The sequence below is a fragment of the Liolophura sinensis genome, chromosome 6 (assembly GCF_032854445.1).
Source record: "Liolophura sinensis isolate JHLJ2023 chromosome 6, CUHK_Ljap_v2, whole genome shotgun sequence".
In the NCBI taxonomy this organism is placed as follows: Eukaryota; Metazoa; Mollusca; class Polyplacophora; order Chitonida; family Chitonidae; genus Liolophura; species Liolophura sinensis.
This window is the reverse complement of record NC_088300.1, coordinates 42,360,751-42,379,483: the sequence shown is the minus strand read 5'-3', so window position 1 is coordinate 42,379,483 and position 18,733 is coordinate 42,360,751. Positions and strand designations below refer to the sequence as shown.

The window sequence follows — 18,733 nt, the reverse complement described above, 5'->3', positions numbered from 1 at the left end:
AAAAATGTAAAAGTATGGAAAGCGATAAAGACACTTTCGTTTCGTCGCTATATACCTCGATCATTTTAATACAAGGAGAGGTACAGCAAGGTAGTAACATGACATCACTACATCGACCGTTACCTCGCATCAATCATTTCGCTTCGCTATATCTAAAGGCTACCTGGCTCGCTGGCTATCTCTATACATCGCTACCTTGTTCTCTGTTAGAAAGACCTCAGTAAGTGAGGTAATGAAAAGTCTTCTATTGGCTTCCATAAAAAAGACATCTTCAAAAGTAGGCCTATAGCACGAATTAATTGGTCATTCGGAGGCTGATGAAAAGAGTTAGAGCTGATCTAATCAAATAAAAGGTTGAAGAAGCCAATTAGCTATATACAACGAGTAAAATCTGGAATAGGAGCCTGAAGAATAAATAACATTATAAATGTTTCGGATACTACGTCAAGTATTAAACCATAGATCCCACTAATGCAAATCTCATAGGTTTTTTATTTAACCACACACACACTTCCTCCATTTGCGCATTTAATATCTTTATCAATAAAATGGCATTCAAGTTCTTTAAGAAGGCCATATTTCCCTTTTAATATTTTTCTAACAATAATTTTGTCTCGAGTTCCCATGTATCTTGCGTATATGAAAGACACTGAATAACATAACCTGTGGTACCGGTAATCTGAACTCTTTCTTTGAAAGTCATACTTAAATTATGAAGAATTATATTACTAGTTTGTCTTTACAAAGACAGGAGTAAAGGTATGTTAATTGTTCACTGATTACAACTTTTATTTGAAGCATTGTATACATGTCTTATGTATTTGTCTTTTTTTATGAGAGATATAGGCCACTAAATTTCACAACATTGTCTATACCCGTACTGTCTTTTTTCTCATTGCGCTCAGCCAATCAATGGACAAGATTTCGTAAAGCGCACATGGAGTATGAAAGTTATGTTTTCAAGTTCTGTAGTACGACTATTTTGTTTTGATACTTTGTTGCTAGAAAACGACGGTATGTGCTAATTAAATATATGTATATATGTATACATGATTATCTTACACATGTACCTGTACATATTAATTATTATACGTTCTGGTATGCATACGTTTCCATTTCACCACATTATTAAAGCATCTGTGTAACAGACAGAGCATATCCCATTTGGTTATACATGTATTTCCATTAATTTGTCTGTACTTGATAAATGGTACAGCTAATAAATGAAATTGAATCAGTAGATAAGTCTTTTGAACCCCAGCGCTGACCTATTTTTCTTTGGTGCACCGTTGTGTGTTGGGAGATTTTATTGGCTATTATAATTGTTAACAGCCAATGAAATAGAAGATATCGAGCCGCATCGGGCATCTCTGTAGCCAAAATGGCTTCGCCAAAAGAAGTCGACAACTACTGTCGAATATTGTATTCCTAACCGGGGGTGCTTCTTTCCTTTCTCCGTGAGTATGCGTTGAGTGAGTTATAGTCTCTATAAAGCATTGAGCTTTGCAAGAGAAGGAATGCTCGAGGTCACGTACAAGCTCACCGTGTCATCTCTTTGTTTCTGATGTCAACTGTATTACTGTTGTTGTTGCAGTGATGTCGACATCATGGTGTGTTTGACTTGCCCAGCTTCATTTGTGTTTCACTCGCAATAGGCTGAAGTGTTTAGGTGATTAATGGCATCCAGCATGTCTACAGCACAACTCTTAGATGCTTGATAAGAAAGTGGAACATTCATTGATTGAGAAAGTTATCAGAGATATGTTTGATAACTATGCTCTGAATTTCTACGTTACCACCAACAGACCTAGTCAAGAAATGAGTTAAATTCTTAGTATTGTTAATTAAAGTTGGCTTGTCTGACTGAATACTGACATAGCGATCGGAACTAGAGGTGCACTTGAAAGAGGAAATCAATTTTAGGGTGCAATTAATCCCAAATTAATTATGTCCAAAGTGAAAACTTAATTTGATTTCAGTTGAGGTTTATTTATTTGCCTTTTGGAAATGTCACTTTGAAGGAGACAGCACGGCCTTCGCTGTGAGTTCAAGTCCAGCTCATGCTGGCTTCCTCTCCAGCTGTAAGTGAGAAGGTCTTCCAGCAACCTGCGGAAGGGTGTAGGTTTCCTCTGGGCTGTGCCCGGTTTCCTCCCACCATAATGCTGGCCACTGTCGTATAAGTGAAATATTCTTGAGTGCGGTGTAAAACACCAATCAGATAAATAAATAAATACCACCATGGATATAGTTCAGGTACAAAACCCTATCCCCATCAGCAACATTTCCTGTCATGATTATGCTCCTATACTCTAGGACGTTGAAAGTAGCCAGTTTCTATACGGCTGTAATGTCTACACTGAGTTCTCAATGTTGCTTGCCCCATGCTGTACTATTCCATGCTCAAGTCAACAGCATTGTTGGTAGCAGTGGGGCCAATTGGTACTGCTGCAAAAACTGTGTGCATTCTGCTCAGGCCTTTAAGGTTTCAATTGTGTAAATTTGAATTGAGCAATAAACATTTTTAATATGTCTGTTAAAATTTCATTAGCAAACTGTGGATGGTCATGGGTTTCCCAGTGTTCTGCCCAGTTTCCTCCCACCATAAAGCAAGCTGCTGTCGCATAAGTGAAATATTCTTGAATATGGCAAAAGACACCAGTCAAATAAATGAATAAATATAATTCATTATGCGCTAGCTAAGGTGGTTTTTAGGCTCTTGATATACAGTAAAGATTGTCTTGTTTTAGCTTTAGTTGGTTTGGAGGATAACAATAAACGTGAATGGGATATTGTATTTGTTGTGATCAGGTGATGAGGCAGGTGGTGCCTGGCCCAGAATCATGATGGAAAGGAAGATTCAGTTGAAGTCTGTTAACCAGCATATCACGTGTAGACTTTGTAAAGGCTACCTGATTGATGCCACTACAATCACAGAATGTTTGCATACATGTAAGACATTTCTTCTGTAATCCATGTAAATTAACCTCTACTTGTAAGACTGTCAGTGTTTCTGTTTGCTATCAGCTTTGTATTTACCATCAGCTTTCTGTCAGTACTACATACTAAAGCTAATCTGTACAGTTGATGTCTTTTGTTCTTGAATGATAAACATTTAATGCTCAAATAACCGTAGTTTATATTATCCTTAAATATTGAGGTATGTTTTAGTGTTGACTGACCAGGAATCGGTGACAGTTTGCAAGGAGTTGTCATCGTAATATCTCTGTTTTGCTATTGATTAGTCTGCAAATCATGTTTGGTGAAGTACCTGGATGACAACAACAGCTGTCCCACCTGTGAAATTGTAATTCATCAGAGCCACCCCCTCAATTTTATCAGGTGAGTTGAAGTACATATACTGGTTTGTACCAGTATCTCAGAGTGCAAAGATAACCTCTAATTAAATGCTTTATAACTTATTATTAAATGTAAATATTCTTTTACTTTGTGTGTGATCTTTGTTTTGAAGTGAATCTGTTACACTTTGTCCTGTAGTCAGCTTTGTATATGCTTAGACTTGATGCAGTATTAAATGTATTTTATATGTGTATAAATGAGTTATTGTTAAGTCTCTGGTTATAAGGCATCCATTTATTAATAGGCATTGTTACATTGTGCTGTTCATTGTGGGTTCAGTCATTTATTGATTGTCCTATCTTGATGGAAGCAAAATGTTCTATTTTGATAGCCATGACCGTACCATGCAGGACATCGTGTACAAGTTGGTGCCCAATCTACAAGAAAGTAAGTACAGGTCATGGTTTCTTGGATTTTGGTAGGGAGGATGCTGTGAAGTTAAATCCTAGCTGGTTGATTTGCGTCAAAAGTTTGCTCACTTGGCACTTGTGCAAGGTGGTGTGTCGTGGCCTTGATTGAGGGGTGTGTGAGGAACCTAGTGAAGCAGTAGTGGTTCTCTGTGTGCCCTGTCATGTTTCCTGCCTCAGTAAAGCTAATCACTGTTCTTTACAGAAAAATATTTTTGACTACGGCATACCCCCCACCCCACCCACCCCACCACCCCCCGCCTCCCAAGAAAATAATTAAGCAACACATACATCAAGTGGAGTTTGTGCATGATTTTCAGGAATTAACGAACCAGGAGGCAGTTAAATTGAATGAAATGGATTGAAGATTGTGAAAATGAGGTGCATCATAGGACTGTCTTTTTCCAAAACTTTTGTAAATGTTTCCTTTTTGTTTACCAGATGAGAAAAAGAAACAGCAGGAATTCTACAGATCTCGAGGGATTCCATTTCCAAAGACACTTTCTAGTAAGTTTTCATGTCTTTTAGGCCACACCAATTGAAATTGTTGTTTTATGCATAGAATACATCTTGTTTTTAATGTTGGAGGAGGGTAAGAAAATAAAAACTTGACAATCATCTAATTTGTGGAAAATTTGGACTTTCCCAGCAATTTTTCCTGTTGAAGATATATTTCAGTGATTGGAACACTTGGAAAAACTTGAACTTTATAATATTTTCAAGATCAGACAAAGTTAAAAAGTGGATTTTCAGTTGTATTTTTATTCCATTTGAGGACTTTTTAGTGTTGGCTCACCCATTAAACACAATATTAACTTGGCAAACCTTATTTGTAAGAAACTAAAATTGTGTCTTAACTGAAGAAGAAAGACTGCTGTAAATTTACTTCCAATATTGGATTAATAAGGCAGATTTGGAGTGTGTTAACTTTTTATGGGCATCTCATACTGTTACATGCCTTCTTCTGGGGATGAAATTTTGGTCTTTTTATTTGGCATCATTATGGACATAATGTAAACTTAATTTCATGGAATATTTTGCATACTAATCAGCTGCTGTACTATATTGGTTAAAAATCACGTAAAATTATCTGATTAACAATATTAAAACTTCACATTATTTTTCTTCAGCTGTTAATTGCCCTTGTGTTGTACAATTCTCACAGCTGTTTGAGTAGTTTGTGAAAAATTTCCTGAAGTTATGAGCGATTCATATCAGATGGAAATAAAAGGGATTGTATCATATTATCTGTGTATGATCAGGGCATCATTATATACTCACAAATTTTATGATGACTTATTGCTTCAGTCTAAGTCTTTTTAATCTGACACCTCTGAAGTAGATAAATAAATGATACGAGTAGACAAATAGGCAACTGTGTGTGGTTATGTGCGAAATATTCATTGTGTTATAAGACCTGCTGTTCAATTGTAGACAATGAGGAATGTGATAACCAGGCCACAGAAGACCAAGATTGTCACCGTAGTGACGAGCAGGTGAACATCTGTCTGGAGTGCAAAAGTCACCAGATGAAGACACTCAAGCGGAAATTCATCCGCTGTTCCATCAATGCAACCATCACCCATATCAAAAAGTTTGTGGCGCTCAAGGTGTTAAACAACACGTGCAGATATAAAGATGTAAGTTTAACAGTTCTCTTTGTAGGGCTTTTAGGGCTTGATTACATGATTGCTGGTATCCAGACATTGGAAGCCTCTGTTATACAGCATTCTGGCAACTTCAATCTGAGGATTAAAAGCATTGTGATGGTTGTGACATTTATAGCCAAGTGAGATCAGGCTATTGTATGCAGTGTTAATATTGAGATATGAATCTACTCACATAAGAGAGGTCTGGGGTAGACTCTCTAGTCTGAAGATGTTAAAGACTTCAAATTAGCTTTTGTGGCTTCTTGGTGCTTTGCAGGAAAGCAGAAGTAAAGTCCAAATTAGCCACCAAATTAATATTGAAAGTCATTCAAAAGGAAAGAAAACACAGATTTATAAATTTTGGAACATTTATTTGGTTGAGTCACTTTTTTGAATATCCTTTTGAGACCTTACCCATAACTGTAGGCCTTATTTTATATGTACAGTTAATGCATTCGAGTTTATTTTGACACTTTCTTTGTTCTAGGTTGATATACTATGCAATGATGAGATTTTAGGTAAAGATCATACACTCAAGTTCGTGGCAGTTACAAGATGGAGGCAAAAGGTATTATTTTCAAAACTAATCAAGTTGTTTCATTACGGTTTAACGTCGTACACCAGAATATTTCATGTACATATCATGACTGTAGGGAATTTCTTTTTCGCCTTGATACCTTTCATAGCACTGTTGTGAAAATAAGCCAATAAATAATACACTTATGTTCGATATTGTAGCACATCAAACCTCTGTTTGAGTTTCCAGCACTGCTAAGTATACATGTAATGTATTCCCATGGATCCAGGTAAAAACTTAAGCATGTCTTCTTTCTGTGAGGATGCAAGTTTCTTTACAGCTTTGCGTTGATATCATTTCTGTAGAATTTTTATTATCTCTGTAGTAATGTGGAGTTTTAACTTTTTTTTTTTTTTTCAGGATGTTCCCCTGCTTCTACATTACCGACAACGCATAGATTTGTGACAGTATTTCTGGGGTAGCAGCTCTGTGGTCAGCAAACATGCTGCCTCATGTTTTCCTTTCCTTTCCATTTTCTCCTCTATGAGCATGGTTAGCATGTGCCACTTGCACAGTTTATTTATGAAGAGGGCCAATGGTTAGGCCCTGACAAGTCACACTTTGCTTTACATTGAGAAGGGGCTGCTCATATGTGACAGTGTCACTGTACTCTCTTTACAATATACTGATGTGCTGTTCGATTTACATGTGACGGTCTAGTGTCAAACAAACATCCACGAGTTTGGATTCATTTACAATTTAAGTTGGTCTTTATCACGTGGCATTCTCACTAAATATCTGGTAGCTGCTCACTGTATATCACCTGGTCACCAACAAGGTCTGAAGAAATGCCTAGCCAATCCACTGTCGGTTTAATCAAACTTGCCTGCATATTTTAGGAGGATGTTTTAGGCTGAAAACAAGGATTGTATTTCATGTCAAGCAGGTGACAGTATAGGGAGCAGCCACTAGATCTGAGACTGTTGACATGGGTGATGCCCAGAAATGTTTTAAGTATTAGAACAAAGATCAAATTGAATATTTATGTTATGATCATTGTGCTATATTTATCATTGACTATGTTGTGCTTTTGTAAAAAAAAAAAAAAAAAAAGGAAAAGAAGTCAGATAATCCCACTCATATACACTCATGGTCTCATGTTGATTTGCCCTGTTGTCAGATGTTACTAGGGACTGAATGAAACAGGTGCTGGAGGAGAGTTATGTTCTTCATGTGCTCCAGTGCAGGGTGCCTTCATGTGCTCCAGTGAAGGGTGCCTTCATGTGCTCCAGTGCAGGGTGCCTTCATGTGCTCCAGTGAAGGGTGCCTTCATGTGCTCCAGTGCAGGGTGTCTTCATGTGCTCCAGTGCAGGGTGTCTTCATGTGCTCCAGTGAAGGGTGCCTTCATGTGCTCTAGTGAAGGGTGCATACCATTATTTCACCTTGTATAAGGGGAATTAATGAGGAAGCACCCTATTTAGTATGTGGAAGGTTGATGCTGTCAGACAGTCAACGTACATCTACATTCTTTCATTCCCATCATGATACATTGTAAAGTCAAATGACTCATGAGACAGCTATAGTTTTTTATATGTGCTTGTCACCAGGTATCACCACTTGTCCCAGAGGCTGATAAGCTTATGGGATACTAGTATACATTTAACTTCTAGAAACCTGTTTATAGAAAGGATCGGCATGTACATGATCTGTTTTATGTAAATACTACATCAAATGTTTTGGATAAGATTGTATATACATGTATATGATAGTTTATTGACTTCAAGGCTATATATGATTAAATGTTTCAAATTTGAGTTCATATGTTGTTTCTTTGAAGATTTTTTTGTAACAGTGTACTTGTACTTGCTGAGGAACTCTCACTGATAGATGGAGTGCAGTGCTCTCCTTCAGTAAAAAAAACAAGTGAAAATCCAGCACCAGGTACTGGTGAGATGCTATGTTTTTCTTAGGAATTTACCCAGTTTTCTCCACCATACTTCAGGTGGAATTCTCACTGTTCTGGAGAAGGTTTCCCATGAACACTGGTGTGTGACATGTACTGCCAGAAGTCGGACTTAGCGTGAAGGTCCAAGTGTGTAAAGATATTTCACCTCAGTGGGCTCATCACTGGTGTTATAGTACCTTTGATTCCAGCTCCCATTGGCTTTCATGGCTAGGATATGTGAGGAACGGGTTCAAATCCAGCCTTAGACTCGTTTGTGATGCCTTGTAATAGTAAGCATTCAACAACTCTGGTGTGGCCCTTTGTGCAGTCTAATGGTCTTTGAAAAACACTTATACCATCAGTATAATTAAGTGCATCATGTCTTAGAGTGTGACACATGAACCAACATAGCCCAACTCAGTCCCATTGAAATCAAAAAAAAAAAAAAATTTGCCAGGTGTGGGCAAAGGGGCTTGGAAGCAACCAAATTTCTTTATCTGTTGTTTTAAAGTCAAAATTGTGGAATAGGCTTTAAACATCAGTCAAAGTTATTTATTTGATTGGTGTTTTGCGGCGCACTCGAGAATATTTCACTTACATGACAGCGCCCAGCATTATGGGAGGATACAAGACAGAGCCGGGGGGAAACCCATGACCATCCACTGGTTGCTGGCAAACTATCCCATGTACAGTTGGAGAGGAAGCCAGCATGAGCTGGACTTGAACACACAACAACTGCATTGGTGGGAGGCTCCTAGGTTATTGTGCTGCGCTGACAAGCTAAGCACCTCAACCAGGGAGGCCCCAATCAATCAAATCAAACAAGCATTCTGGAAGTATTTTTCTTTCACAACATGTCCCCTACTTGTTAGAGCAGGGATAAGAGCCATGGTACAGTTAGAATACGAATGTTGTGTCAATGTGCCTTTAAAAAATACGAGTAGGAATAAACTGATAATCACAAACATCTCTCATCAAAAACAATTTTTAATTAAATTTAACATTTACATTCATTACAAGCTATAACAATAACAACAGTACTTCACAAGTTTCTGACATGTTTAGGTCAATACAAGTGATTTGTGGACTAATATTTATCGATTAAGAACAATGCCTTATAAAAAATATATAGTTATGTATTACATGTAATGTATGTATATATAGATCAGGTATCTGTGTCACGATATATTTCTGTAGTCATAGACTAGAATATTCATCATAGGTATCCATAACCACTTAACAAACCAGATACCTATAATAAGCAGAACTTAACAGATCACGCAGGACGCAAATGTACATTCCTCACATATTCACTCCAAAAAGTTTCAAAATGCATTGCATTTCAAAACAGTCTTAAAATCAGTACTGGTATTTGGCGCAAACAACAATAGAGCCCTCGGGTGGGGGGGGGGGGGGGTGTAATATGAAGCTGTACTGAGAGCCTAAAATTGGTGAGATTCAACACCCTTCACCAAGATGTACTTCAGGTTCACTGGAGATCTTTGGTTTGACCAGTTGACCAGTTTGGACAATAACAGTTGTAAAACTTAAACTGTAATGAGGTTAGGCAATAGCAAATGCATGAGTTTCCAATATCCATATCTTGTACAAGCCATCACTGACCGCTGCAAGAAAGGGCTAATACACTAATAAATGCCACTAAAACATTTAATTATCACTTTTAAACCACTAAAACATTCTTGATTACTTAATTATTATAATCAATCACACAGGTTTAAACGACAAAGAATTCATCAACCTAAGTTTCTCAAAACAATAAAATATGGACGGCTACATCCGAACTTTCCAGATAAAATTATAAATCTTTGAAAACACACATCTCAGTTGTCTTCAGAAAGCCCCTATTCCAACCCACAATACTATGCCGCGTCATCTAGTTTTAGCTGTGTATTACATCACACATTCTACTGATACAACGGAATACCGATTTATAGAGAAACCAAATTATCCAATCAACGTGTACTATATTTTTTGGTTTTAAGCTACTACAATACTTTCTTTGAGAAGCATGTGACAGAAGTCAAAATGTTAATGCTTTTTTTGTGAAGCTTGTGACAGAAGTCAAAATGTTAACGCTTGCTAATCCACTGTACAGAATTTCTGGATTCAAAACCATTGCCTTGAAGCAGAAGATGGCAGTATACAGCGGATCTGCTGGCGCTTAAGGGAGACAACTCTTCCAATCACCTATCCTCGGATAAATTCAATGGGCTCTCGGTGGTTTTAAATCTGTAGTAGAGTAACATAGGAGACTCCTGAAACAATAAGAATTGCATTACTTATGACAAAATTGTATGTAACTCATAATGAAGACCTTTTGACCGCAATTTTGGTAAAATGATGACAGCTGCAATATCATTATAATGGCAGCACATTTGTATTTGAAGAATCATAGCACGACATAGGTAAAGGATACATGAAAAGGAACTATAAAACGAAGCTTATGTTTCTATGTCAAACGAAAAAAATTACGCCCCGGAATTTTTGTTAAAAAAAATTTCATTTTGGGGAATATTTTTATACCTGTTAATTACCCCTATATCTCATGCATATTTTCCGTCAACGGTCAGATTTTTTCAGAAATTACGTCATCTTTGATCTTGCTTGGAATTTGGCGAATACCCCAAAGTGGCCCGAACCCTGTGAACAGTGTCACTACAGTGTGGGCAAGCCATTTTTACCCCCCACAGTGAAAGCTGAAAAATTTATTTGTACTGTTATATATTATCATTATATATTATTACAATAATCTGCACATTAAGAAATAAAACAAAAGCGTTTCATGTATCCTTTAAGTATAAATACCATAAATATTGCTGTCATGAAAAGAGAATGCGACAATTCACTTCACTTCTCATATTGTGAGTTAGTGTTCTATCAAACTACACATATACAAAATGTATATTTAGATGAACAGAACAAAAGAAGATAAAACCAGAGTACCCTTTTGTGCCAAAACATGAGCCAGATCTGTTTCATGGACATTTCTTCCTGGAGCAACTCTTCTCCACACAAGACTTCCAGCTGTAAGTAAACACTGACATATAAACTAACTCTTCACCAGAAGACTTCCTGCTATAAGCAAACACTCACATATACACTAACTTTTCTCCTTACAAGACTTCCAGCTATAAGTAAACACAAACATGTACACTAACTTTTCTCCACACAAGACTTCCAGCTGTAAGTAAACACTCACACACACCCACTAATTCTTTGAAATACAAGAGTTCTAGGTATAACACAAGCTTCTGAACATAAGACTTCCAGCTATAACACAAGCCTCTAAACACAAGACTTCCAGTTATAATTAAACACAAGTATGTACACTAACTTTTCTCCACACAAGACTTCCAGCTGTAAGTAAACACTCACACACACACACACACTAATTCTTAGCCACACAAGACTTCCAGCTATAACACAAGCTTCTGAACACAAGACTTCCAGCTATAACACAAGCTTCTGAACACAAGACTTCCAGCTATAACACAATCTTCTGAACACAAGACTTCCAGTTATAACACAAGCTTCTGAACATAAGACTTCCAGCTATAACACAAGCTTCTGAACACAAGACTTCCAGGTATACCACAAACTTCTAATCACAAGACTTCCAGCTATAACACAATCTTCTGAACACAAGACTTCCAGCTATAATACAATCTTCTGAACATATGACTTCCAGCTATAACACAAGCTTCTGAACACAAGACTTCCATCTATAACAAAAGCTTCTGTACACAAGACTTCCAGCTATAACACACGCCTCTGTACACAAGACTTCCAGCTATAACACAAGCCTCTAAACACAAGACTTCCAGGTACAACACAAGCCTCTGAACACAAGACTTCCAGCCATAAAACAAGCCTCTGTACACAAGACTTCCAGCCATAACACAAGCCTCTGTACACAAGACTTCCAGCTATAACACAAGCCTCTGTACACAAGACTTCCAGCTATAACACAACTTTCTGAACACAAAACTTCCAGATACAGGTATACACTGACACATACATTAATTCTTCAAATTTTTAAAATTATGACTGAAGTCAAAAAGGGCTATGGTGGAATTGGCCCCTGAACACAAGACTGCCACACAATACTGTCAACTGTATAAACTTCACATTAAGCAATATTTGTCACATTTATTTATATTATGACAATGTGTTTTTGAAGGAGAACAGTCTCTATGTTGACATATTAACAGTGCATCCACAACAGAGTGATGTTACATGCACATGACATCATCACCCTCACAGAACAATAGCCTGTCAGCCATATTGGAGTCCTGTTTACATGGGCTAGTATAGCTAGTGTACTCCAATATGGTTGCAAGAAGTTGGTCATGCAGCGCATCTACAGAAACCATGCAGAAAACACCAGACATGACCGCTGTGGATTGACAGTATACACGTCTGACATTCACTAGGCATACCGTATTATCTGGCACAGTAAGGAAGTACAGAATGTATGAGGCATGACAAGCCTCAGGACTGATCCCAATTTAAAAGAGTTAACCTTCATGTTTAATACTAAATTTGAAAATCATGTGTACAGCAAAAGTGAACAATGAAGTAACTGATGAAACCTCAAAAAACACAGACAAATAAGAAAATGCCCATTATTACCACATGAAAACGTCAGGAATTTTCCTTTACCTCAAGATTGGTTGGCTTATTGAGCTTTCTGCTCAGCATCTCCTTCAGATGAGACACAAGAACACGCACTGAGCAGCGAACAAACTTCTTCTCCAGGGCTCTCAGGGAAAGAGATGATCCTTTATGGGGAACAGACTGCCGACTGAAAGACAATATATTTTCATTCAAAAGGTAGTTAAGGCATACCCATCGTTGTCTAGAATAAATTCCCACTTTGCCACTTCTAAATTTTTTATACTTTAAAACAAACTTTGTAATTGAGAAAATGACAAAATAATTACATTTCAACCGGGACTTAAACACCTCAGTCGTGACCAATAGGCATATCTGATTACAATGTTTCATGTTTACCCTCACAGTTATTAAGCTCCTTATGTACACTGCATTTTAAAAAAATGACCTTCACTATTTGTGTATTAGTATTTATTTATGAAAAACATTTTGCACGGTTTAATCAGAAACATGGCACACATAGCAAACATGGCTGAAGCTGAGCAAGCCGAGCTGACCTATGATAAGTTTATCTGTTTGATTAGTTGATGTTTCACAATGGTCTCTACAACTTTCTATGAAATAAATTGTATGACTAAATGCCTCAGTGATATCTGGATTTGAACACAATCCCTCATAGACGATGAGCTTGAGAGTCACAGCGACCCACAAATCTGAGCCCTCCTCACCATAACTTTGCACACTGATAGCTAAGTTTGTGTCTGACCTTACCTGTAACGTTCCAGACAGAGACACACCTGCTCATCATGTCTGTAACGATGACCCTGGGGTTGATTGTCTAAGCTTGTCAGACAGTGACTACTGCCTTCATCTTCTGCAAAACAATGTGATACTAAATCAGTATCATTTGGGTGGGAGAAAATGACTTCATATTTATTTTTAACTTTTGAATTCACTGCACATAGCAAGCTCTTTATGGAATTACATTTGCTGATGTCTAAAATATAATGAATTAAACTGGTAGATATTTTGAGTGTAGTACATAACAGCTGAAATAAAGAAATTGAAAAACAATCTAAACATGGCTAAACATTTGTAAGAGTCGTATTTAACATCATTACCTTCTGCTACTGTGCCCTTGGTCATCAAACCTGGAAAAAAAACCACACTGGATGAATTACATGAGAACTGCTTGGATTAGAAAAAGGCAATCTTAATAAATGTGAATTTGCTCCTTTATGGTAATGACCTGTCATTTTATGAAATTTAGCATCAATCTCCATATTTATGACATCTTGGTGACTGATACATGTGTTTAGCCTTGTACTCTTAAAGAGTATGGACAAATCAAGGAATTACCTTCTTTCTTGAGTGTTCCCAATCCACGTGATCTATAAAACTCCTCTTTCCTGTCCTCTTCACCTGATATCAAACAATGGTAGATGGGTTTAAATGAGCAGATTCAACAACCCCCCCACCCCTACCCCCCAACAAAAACAGCATAAGGAATATTTGCTCATATATAAACCTATAGCTCATATATAACCCCGCAGACCACCCGGCAAAGCATAACTCTTGGTCAACCACACTGGTGCTGGATGAGCTATGGAGCAATCTATCATCAAGCAACCTGATACTGCTTCAGCTAGAGGGGAATCTAGTAAACCTGGTGATGGGTGGACTAGAGGGGAATCTGGTAAACCTGATGCTGGTTGGGCTAGAGGGGGATCTGGTAAACCTAGTGCTGGGTGAGCTAGAGGGGAACTAGTAAACCTGGTGCTGGGTGAGCTAGAGGGGAATCTAGCAAACCTGGTGCTGGGTGGGCTAGAGGGGAATCTGGTAAACCTGGTGCTGGGTGGGCTAAAGGGGGATCTGGTAAACCTGGTGATGGGTGGGCTAGAGGGGAATCTGGCAAACCTGGTGCTGGATGGGCTAGAGGGGAATCTGGTAAACCTGGTGCTGGGTGGGCTAGAGGGGAATCTGGCAAACCTGATGCTGGGTGGGCTAGAGGGGAATCTGGCAAACCTGATGCTGGGTGGGCTGGAGGGAATCTGGCAAACCTGGTGCTGGTTGGGCTGGGGGGGAATCTGGCAAACCTGGTGCTGGGTGGGCTAGAGGGGGATCTGGTAAACCTGGTGCTGGGTGAGCTAGAGGGGAATCTGGTAAACCTGATGCTGGGTGGGCTGGAGGGGAATCTGGCAAACCTGGTGCTGGATGGGCTAGAGGGGAATCTGGTAAACCTGGTGCTGGGTGGGCTAGAGGGGAATCTGGCAAACCTGGTGCTGGGTGGGCTAGAAGGGGATCTGGCAAACCTGGTGCTGGGTGAGCTAGAGGGGGATCTGGTAAACCTGGTGCTGGGTGGGCTAGAGGGGGATCTGGCAAACCTGGTGCTGGGTGGGCTAGAGGGGAATCTGGCAAACCTGGTGATGGGTGGGCTAGAGGGGAATCTGGCAAACCTGGTGCTGGGTGGGCTAGAGGGGAATCTGGCAAACCTGGTGCTGGGTGGGCTGGAGGGAATCTGGCAAACCTGGTGATGGGTGGGCTAGAGGGGAATCTGGCAAACCTGGTGCTGGATGGGCTAGAGGGGAATCTGGCAAACCTGGTGCTGGATGGGCTAGAGGGGAATCTGGCAAACCTGGTGCTGGGTAGGCTAGAGGGGAATCTGGCAAACCTGGTGCTGGGTGGGCTAGAGGGGAATCTGGTAAACCTGATGCTGGGTGAGCTAGAGGGGAATCTAGTAAAGAATCTGGTTGTTTGGGAGAGCTAATGAAGAGGGCAGCCGAGGCCGCTGGACTGAAAGGCCGGAAAACTAATCACTCGGTCCGAAAAACAACCGTCCAAAACCCTTGTAAAATCTGGTGTCACACCACATAAAATTATGCAGGTCACCGGACACAAATCCCTTGCTGGCATCCAGGAGCATGATTCTGAATTAGATCACGTAGAGAAGAAGCAAATGTCGAGTTTACTTCAGGGCAATCGCGCCTTCAGTCAACCATCTCCCACGCTTCCACTCCCTGGCCGGCCAGTTCAAGTGCACACAAACAAAGTTTTCACAACTCTGATGCCATCAACTTCCGCACAGAATCCCAAGGATAATCAGCTAACTTTGTCAACAAACTCTACTTCTCTTTCGTCCTCATCCTGTAAAGATTACACTAGTCTGTTTTCACTGAAACGTTTGCATTCCTTTTCTTTACACTTCTGTTTGTAAAATACCGCTTCAGCCACGTAAGCCTGACCCAATTTTCCATCAGCCAATGAAAATGCTCCATTCAGTATTCCATATTCATCCGCAACCGGCTATCCGCTATTCTTATGCGATATGAAATAATTAGCATGGTTTTACCCAATTTGTTTAGCGTTCGAGTTTATTTACCTACGTTTTTGACAAGTGGGTATAGAATAGTGTATAAACTCGCAAGCTCATCCCTTTCCTGGGCGCCCAGGACTCGTCCATACAGGACCATACAATCCAATAACCTATAAATATGATCACAAATTTCCACATAGACTCACCTAAACAAAATGTTTAAAGAAGAATGCAGAAATGAAAAGAAATAGTAAACAGTTTTGACAGTTCCATGACATACTTGTGGTATCATTATCAGACATACGTTCAAACAATCCTGGCACCAGCTTATAAACAACATCCTGCAAAGTCCTGTCAGCTCTTAAGTTGAACAAGGGTTGAGTCTCATGGATCTTGATGTTACACTGTGGGCATTGCTTACTGCTCTCCAGATACTTTACTATACAGCTTTTACAGACTGAAAACATCAGAAAAGTTATAAAAATCAACATGAGGATGTAAGGCATACATTTTCAAAACTGCTCATCCCATCAAATACACACAGCTTAAGTCTACCAGAAGATATGTGCTTACTGTTTATAATCAACAAATGAACTATTTTACTTCAGCATTGACACATGAAATGAACAGTAACAAAACAGTACCATTTACTGCACTTCTAACTTTGTGTTTCACAGCAAGTTTAAACACATGTACTCTATCAACAACATAAAAATTAATTATTAATTACATGAAAGACAAGACCTTCACCAGATACATCTTACATAGTATGTAAAATGATTAAACTGAGTACAAAGAAATATGTGATTGCTCACATGTATGAAGACATTCAGTAATCGTTGTGGCATCAATAAAATAACCAGCACATAGTGAGCACACAATGTGAGGATTTACATCTCGGATACTGATCTTCAGAGGCTGTAACAGATTAACAGAATATCTTTTCTGACATGGCAATAGAAAAGCAATTTATGACACACTGTTACAGCTAAAAACACAAAAATTAGATGAAGTTCAGATGAAAGATTGGAAAAAGTTAGTTGTAAATGTGGCCATCAATATTTTTTTCGATTTTTCTTTAAAGAGGAAAAGACACATGAAAATAATTTATGCATGGTTGGTATTTGGGACCAACTCTTGATATATCTTGTGTTTAGTTAACAACGTTATAAATGAGGATGCAACACATGTTTAACAAATTTATTTGCATTAGAGTATGGTCTTTTTTTAGATAACAAATGTGTTCAACCTGGATTTTCATCATATCTATAAATATTATCACAATTCAGATTAAATGCATGTGTTAAACATCAAATTTACATTGAAATACATTTATTAGACATGCATCACATCCTTATTTAGAACATTATTATGCAAAGACGATATCTAGCAAATTGTGGTCCCAAAAACCCACCATACAAAAATATTTTCAAGTACCCTTTTCTACAGAAAGAAAAAATGGAAAAAAATATTAAAGACCGCAAATAAGTGTTCCGGCACTTTCATCTGATTTTGGCATGATTTTTATCTTTTCTTCTCCTTTAACCTTAGGAGATGTCATTGCTTTTAACATTATTTACAAGCAGGGCACAATGTGGTAAATGTTTACAGTCCTGATATATAAATTCTGACATTCATGGCTAAAATGATGACATCATGTCCATGTCTACATGGACACAGTGTCTAATGCTAACATTCATGGGTTCTTTATTCACATGGATTAGCATGCCGAATCCAATTTTGGTACATCATTTAATGTTGGGCAATCTCACTTTTAAGTCTGTTTATCACAGGAGCTGTAATCTACTCATCCAATCTCGAACCGATGACAGTTCAGACTGTGGTTTAGGCCTAGTCGGAATATTCCAACTTAAACTTGCAATAGACATTGTGATAGCTCTAATGGCATGCTGCAGTTGTTTCATCTGAAAAAATTAAGAGTTTCTAAACAACGTTGCTGACCCTAAATTAACCAACTTATCCCCTTATTTTAGCTACATTCAAGCACCTATAGTTTTTCTCTCCTCATCTATTCTCTTATTTCTTCATTGTTCATCAACTGTCAATGATATTTTGACAAACAAAGTCTCTCTGTTCAAGCTTTCACTCTTACCGAAATGGCCGCCAGTGTGTATGCACTAACTGCTTACGTCACATGTGGACAAACGGGAGCCTTCCTCGCTTTATCTTTCTTGGAGTTGCTGGTGGTGATTTGTTATGCTTTTGTCCATCAACGGTTTTTTGTTAGCAGTCCTCGTGTTTGTCCGGGTGTTCTCGGAGCGATGTCTTTTGACAAGTGTGACATAAGCAATTCACTGTTTCAAATGAAACGACTTCTGACTCTAACATGCCATTAGGACTATCACAATATTTGCTGCAAGTTTACGTCAGAATATTCGGACAAGTTTAGGCCTACAGGTTAGGTTTAGACAGACCGGCTATTAAGAGCACAAGCAAAACAGCACAATATTTTCATGTGAATACCCTTTTTGAAACTGTCCGACTACATGCATCTTTATGAATTCAGGAAAATGAAATACGAACGAAAATGAAACTTTAAGTGAACGTCAATAAACCGGTGAAAATGATGAAATACCGGCAGGCAAAAAAAAAATCCTCAGACCAGAAAACGCTCCATTCAGATACCTCTTCCATTTCTAAACAATGTATCAGTTGCTCATCTTCGAGCACTCATCTGCTAATCCTTCAGGTGTAGACAAATCCACTATTAACGACACTGTTTCATGTTCGTTTTGACAGGCGACAGAAACCTTCGTCCTCCCGGATGTTGTTGTTGTTCACTTGACATATAGTATCGACTCTTTAAGCCGCTTGTCGTATTCAATTCAATATCTTACTTACTCGCGAAATCAGTATTTAGAATATAATACAGATAAACATTAATAATAA

At 38.5% G+C, this 18,733-nt stretch overlaps 2 protein-coding genes across 3 annotated transcripts; one reads left to right on the top strand and one right to left on the bottom strand.

Annotated features, from left to right (window-relative positions):
* Nucleotides 1–1,368: 1,368 nt before the first annotated feature.
* Nucleotides 1,369–7,739, top strand: LOC135468111 (polycomb group RING finger protein 3-like). The gene is made up of 8 exons (XM_064746179.1): nucleotides 1,369–1,457; nucleotides 2,809–2,949; nucleotides 3,243–3,339; nucleotides 3,689–3,744; nucleotides 4,206–4,271; nucleotides 5,199–5,404; nucleotides 5,901–5,981; nucleotides 6,351–7,739. Exons 2-8 carry the CDS (start codon nucleotides 2,841–2,843, stop codon nucleotides 6,393–6,395), a joined length of 660 nt encoding a protein of 219 aa, XP_064602249.1. The 5' UTR covers nucleotides 1,369–1,457; nucleotides 2,809–2,840; the 3' UTR covers nucleotides 6,396–7,739.
* Nucleotides 7,740–8,851: 1,112 nt separating this feature from the next.
* Nucleotides 8,852–18,614, bottom strand: LOC135469250 (polycomb group RING finger protein 1-like). 2 transcript variants are annotated; one of them, XM_064747847.1, is made up of 9 exons: nucleotides 18,447–18,614; nucleotides 16,639–16,741; nucleotides 16,128–16,280; nucleotides 13,870–13,932; nucleotides 13,632–13,661; nucleotides 13,282–13,384; nucleotides 12,559–12,700; nucleotides 10,840–10,920; nucleotides 8,852–10,151 (listed from the first exon to the last, which is right to left on the bottom strand). In XM_064747847.1, the coding sequence occupies exons 1-9, from the start codon at nucleotides 18,459–18,461 to the stop codon at nucleotides 10,080–10,082; spliced, it is 762 nt and encodes a 253-aa protein (XP_064603917.1). In that variant the 5' UTR covers nucleotides 18,462–18,614; the 3' UTR covers nucleotides 8,852–10,079. The 2 variants fall into 2 exon arrangements, with proteins under 2 accessions (XP_064603917.1, XP_064603918.1); XM_064747848.1 differs by having other exon boundaries at nucleotides 18,470–18,614.
* Nucleotides 18,615–18,733: the final 119 nt, after the last annotated feature.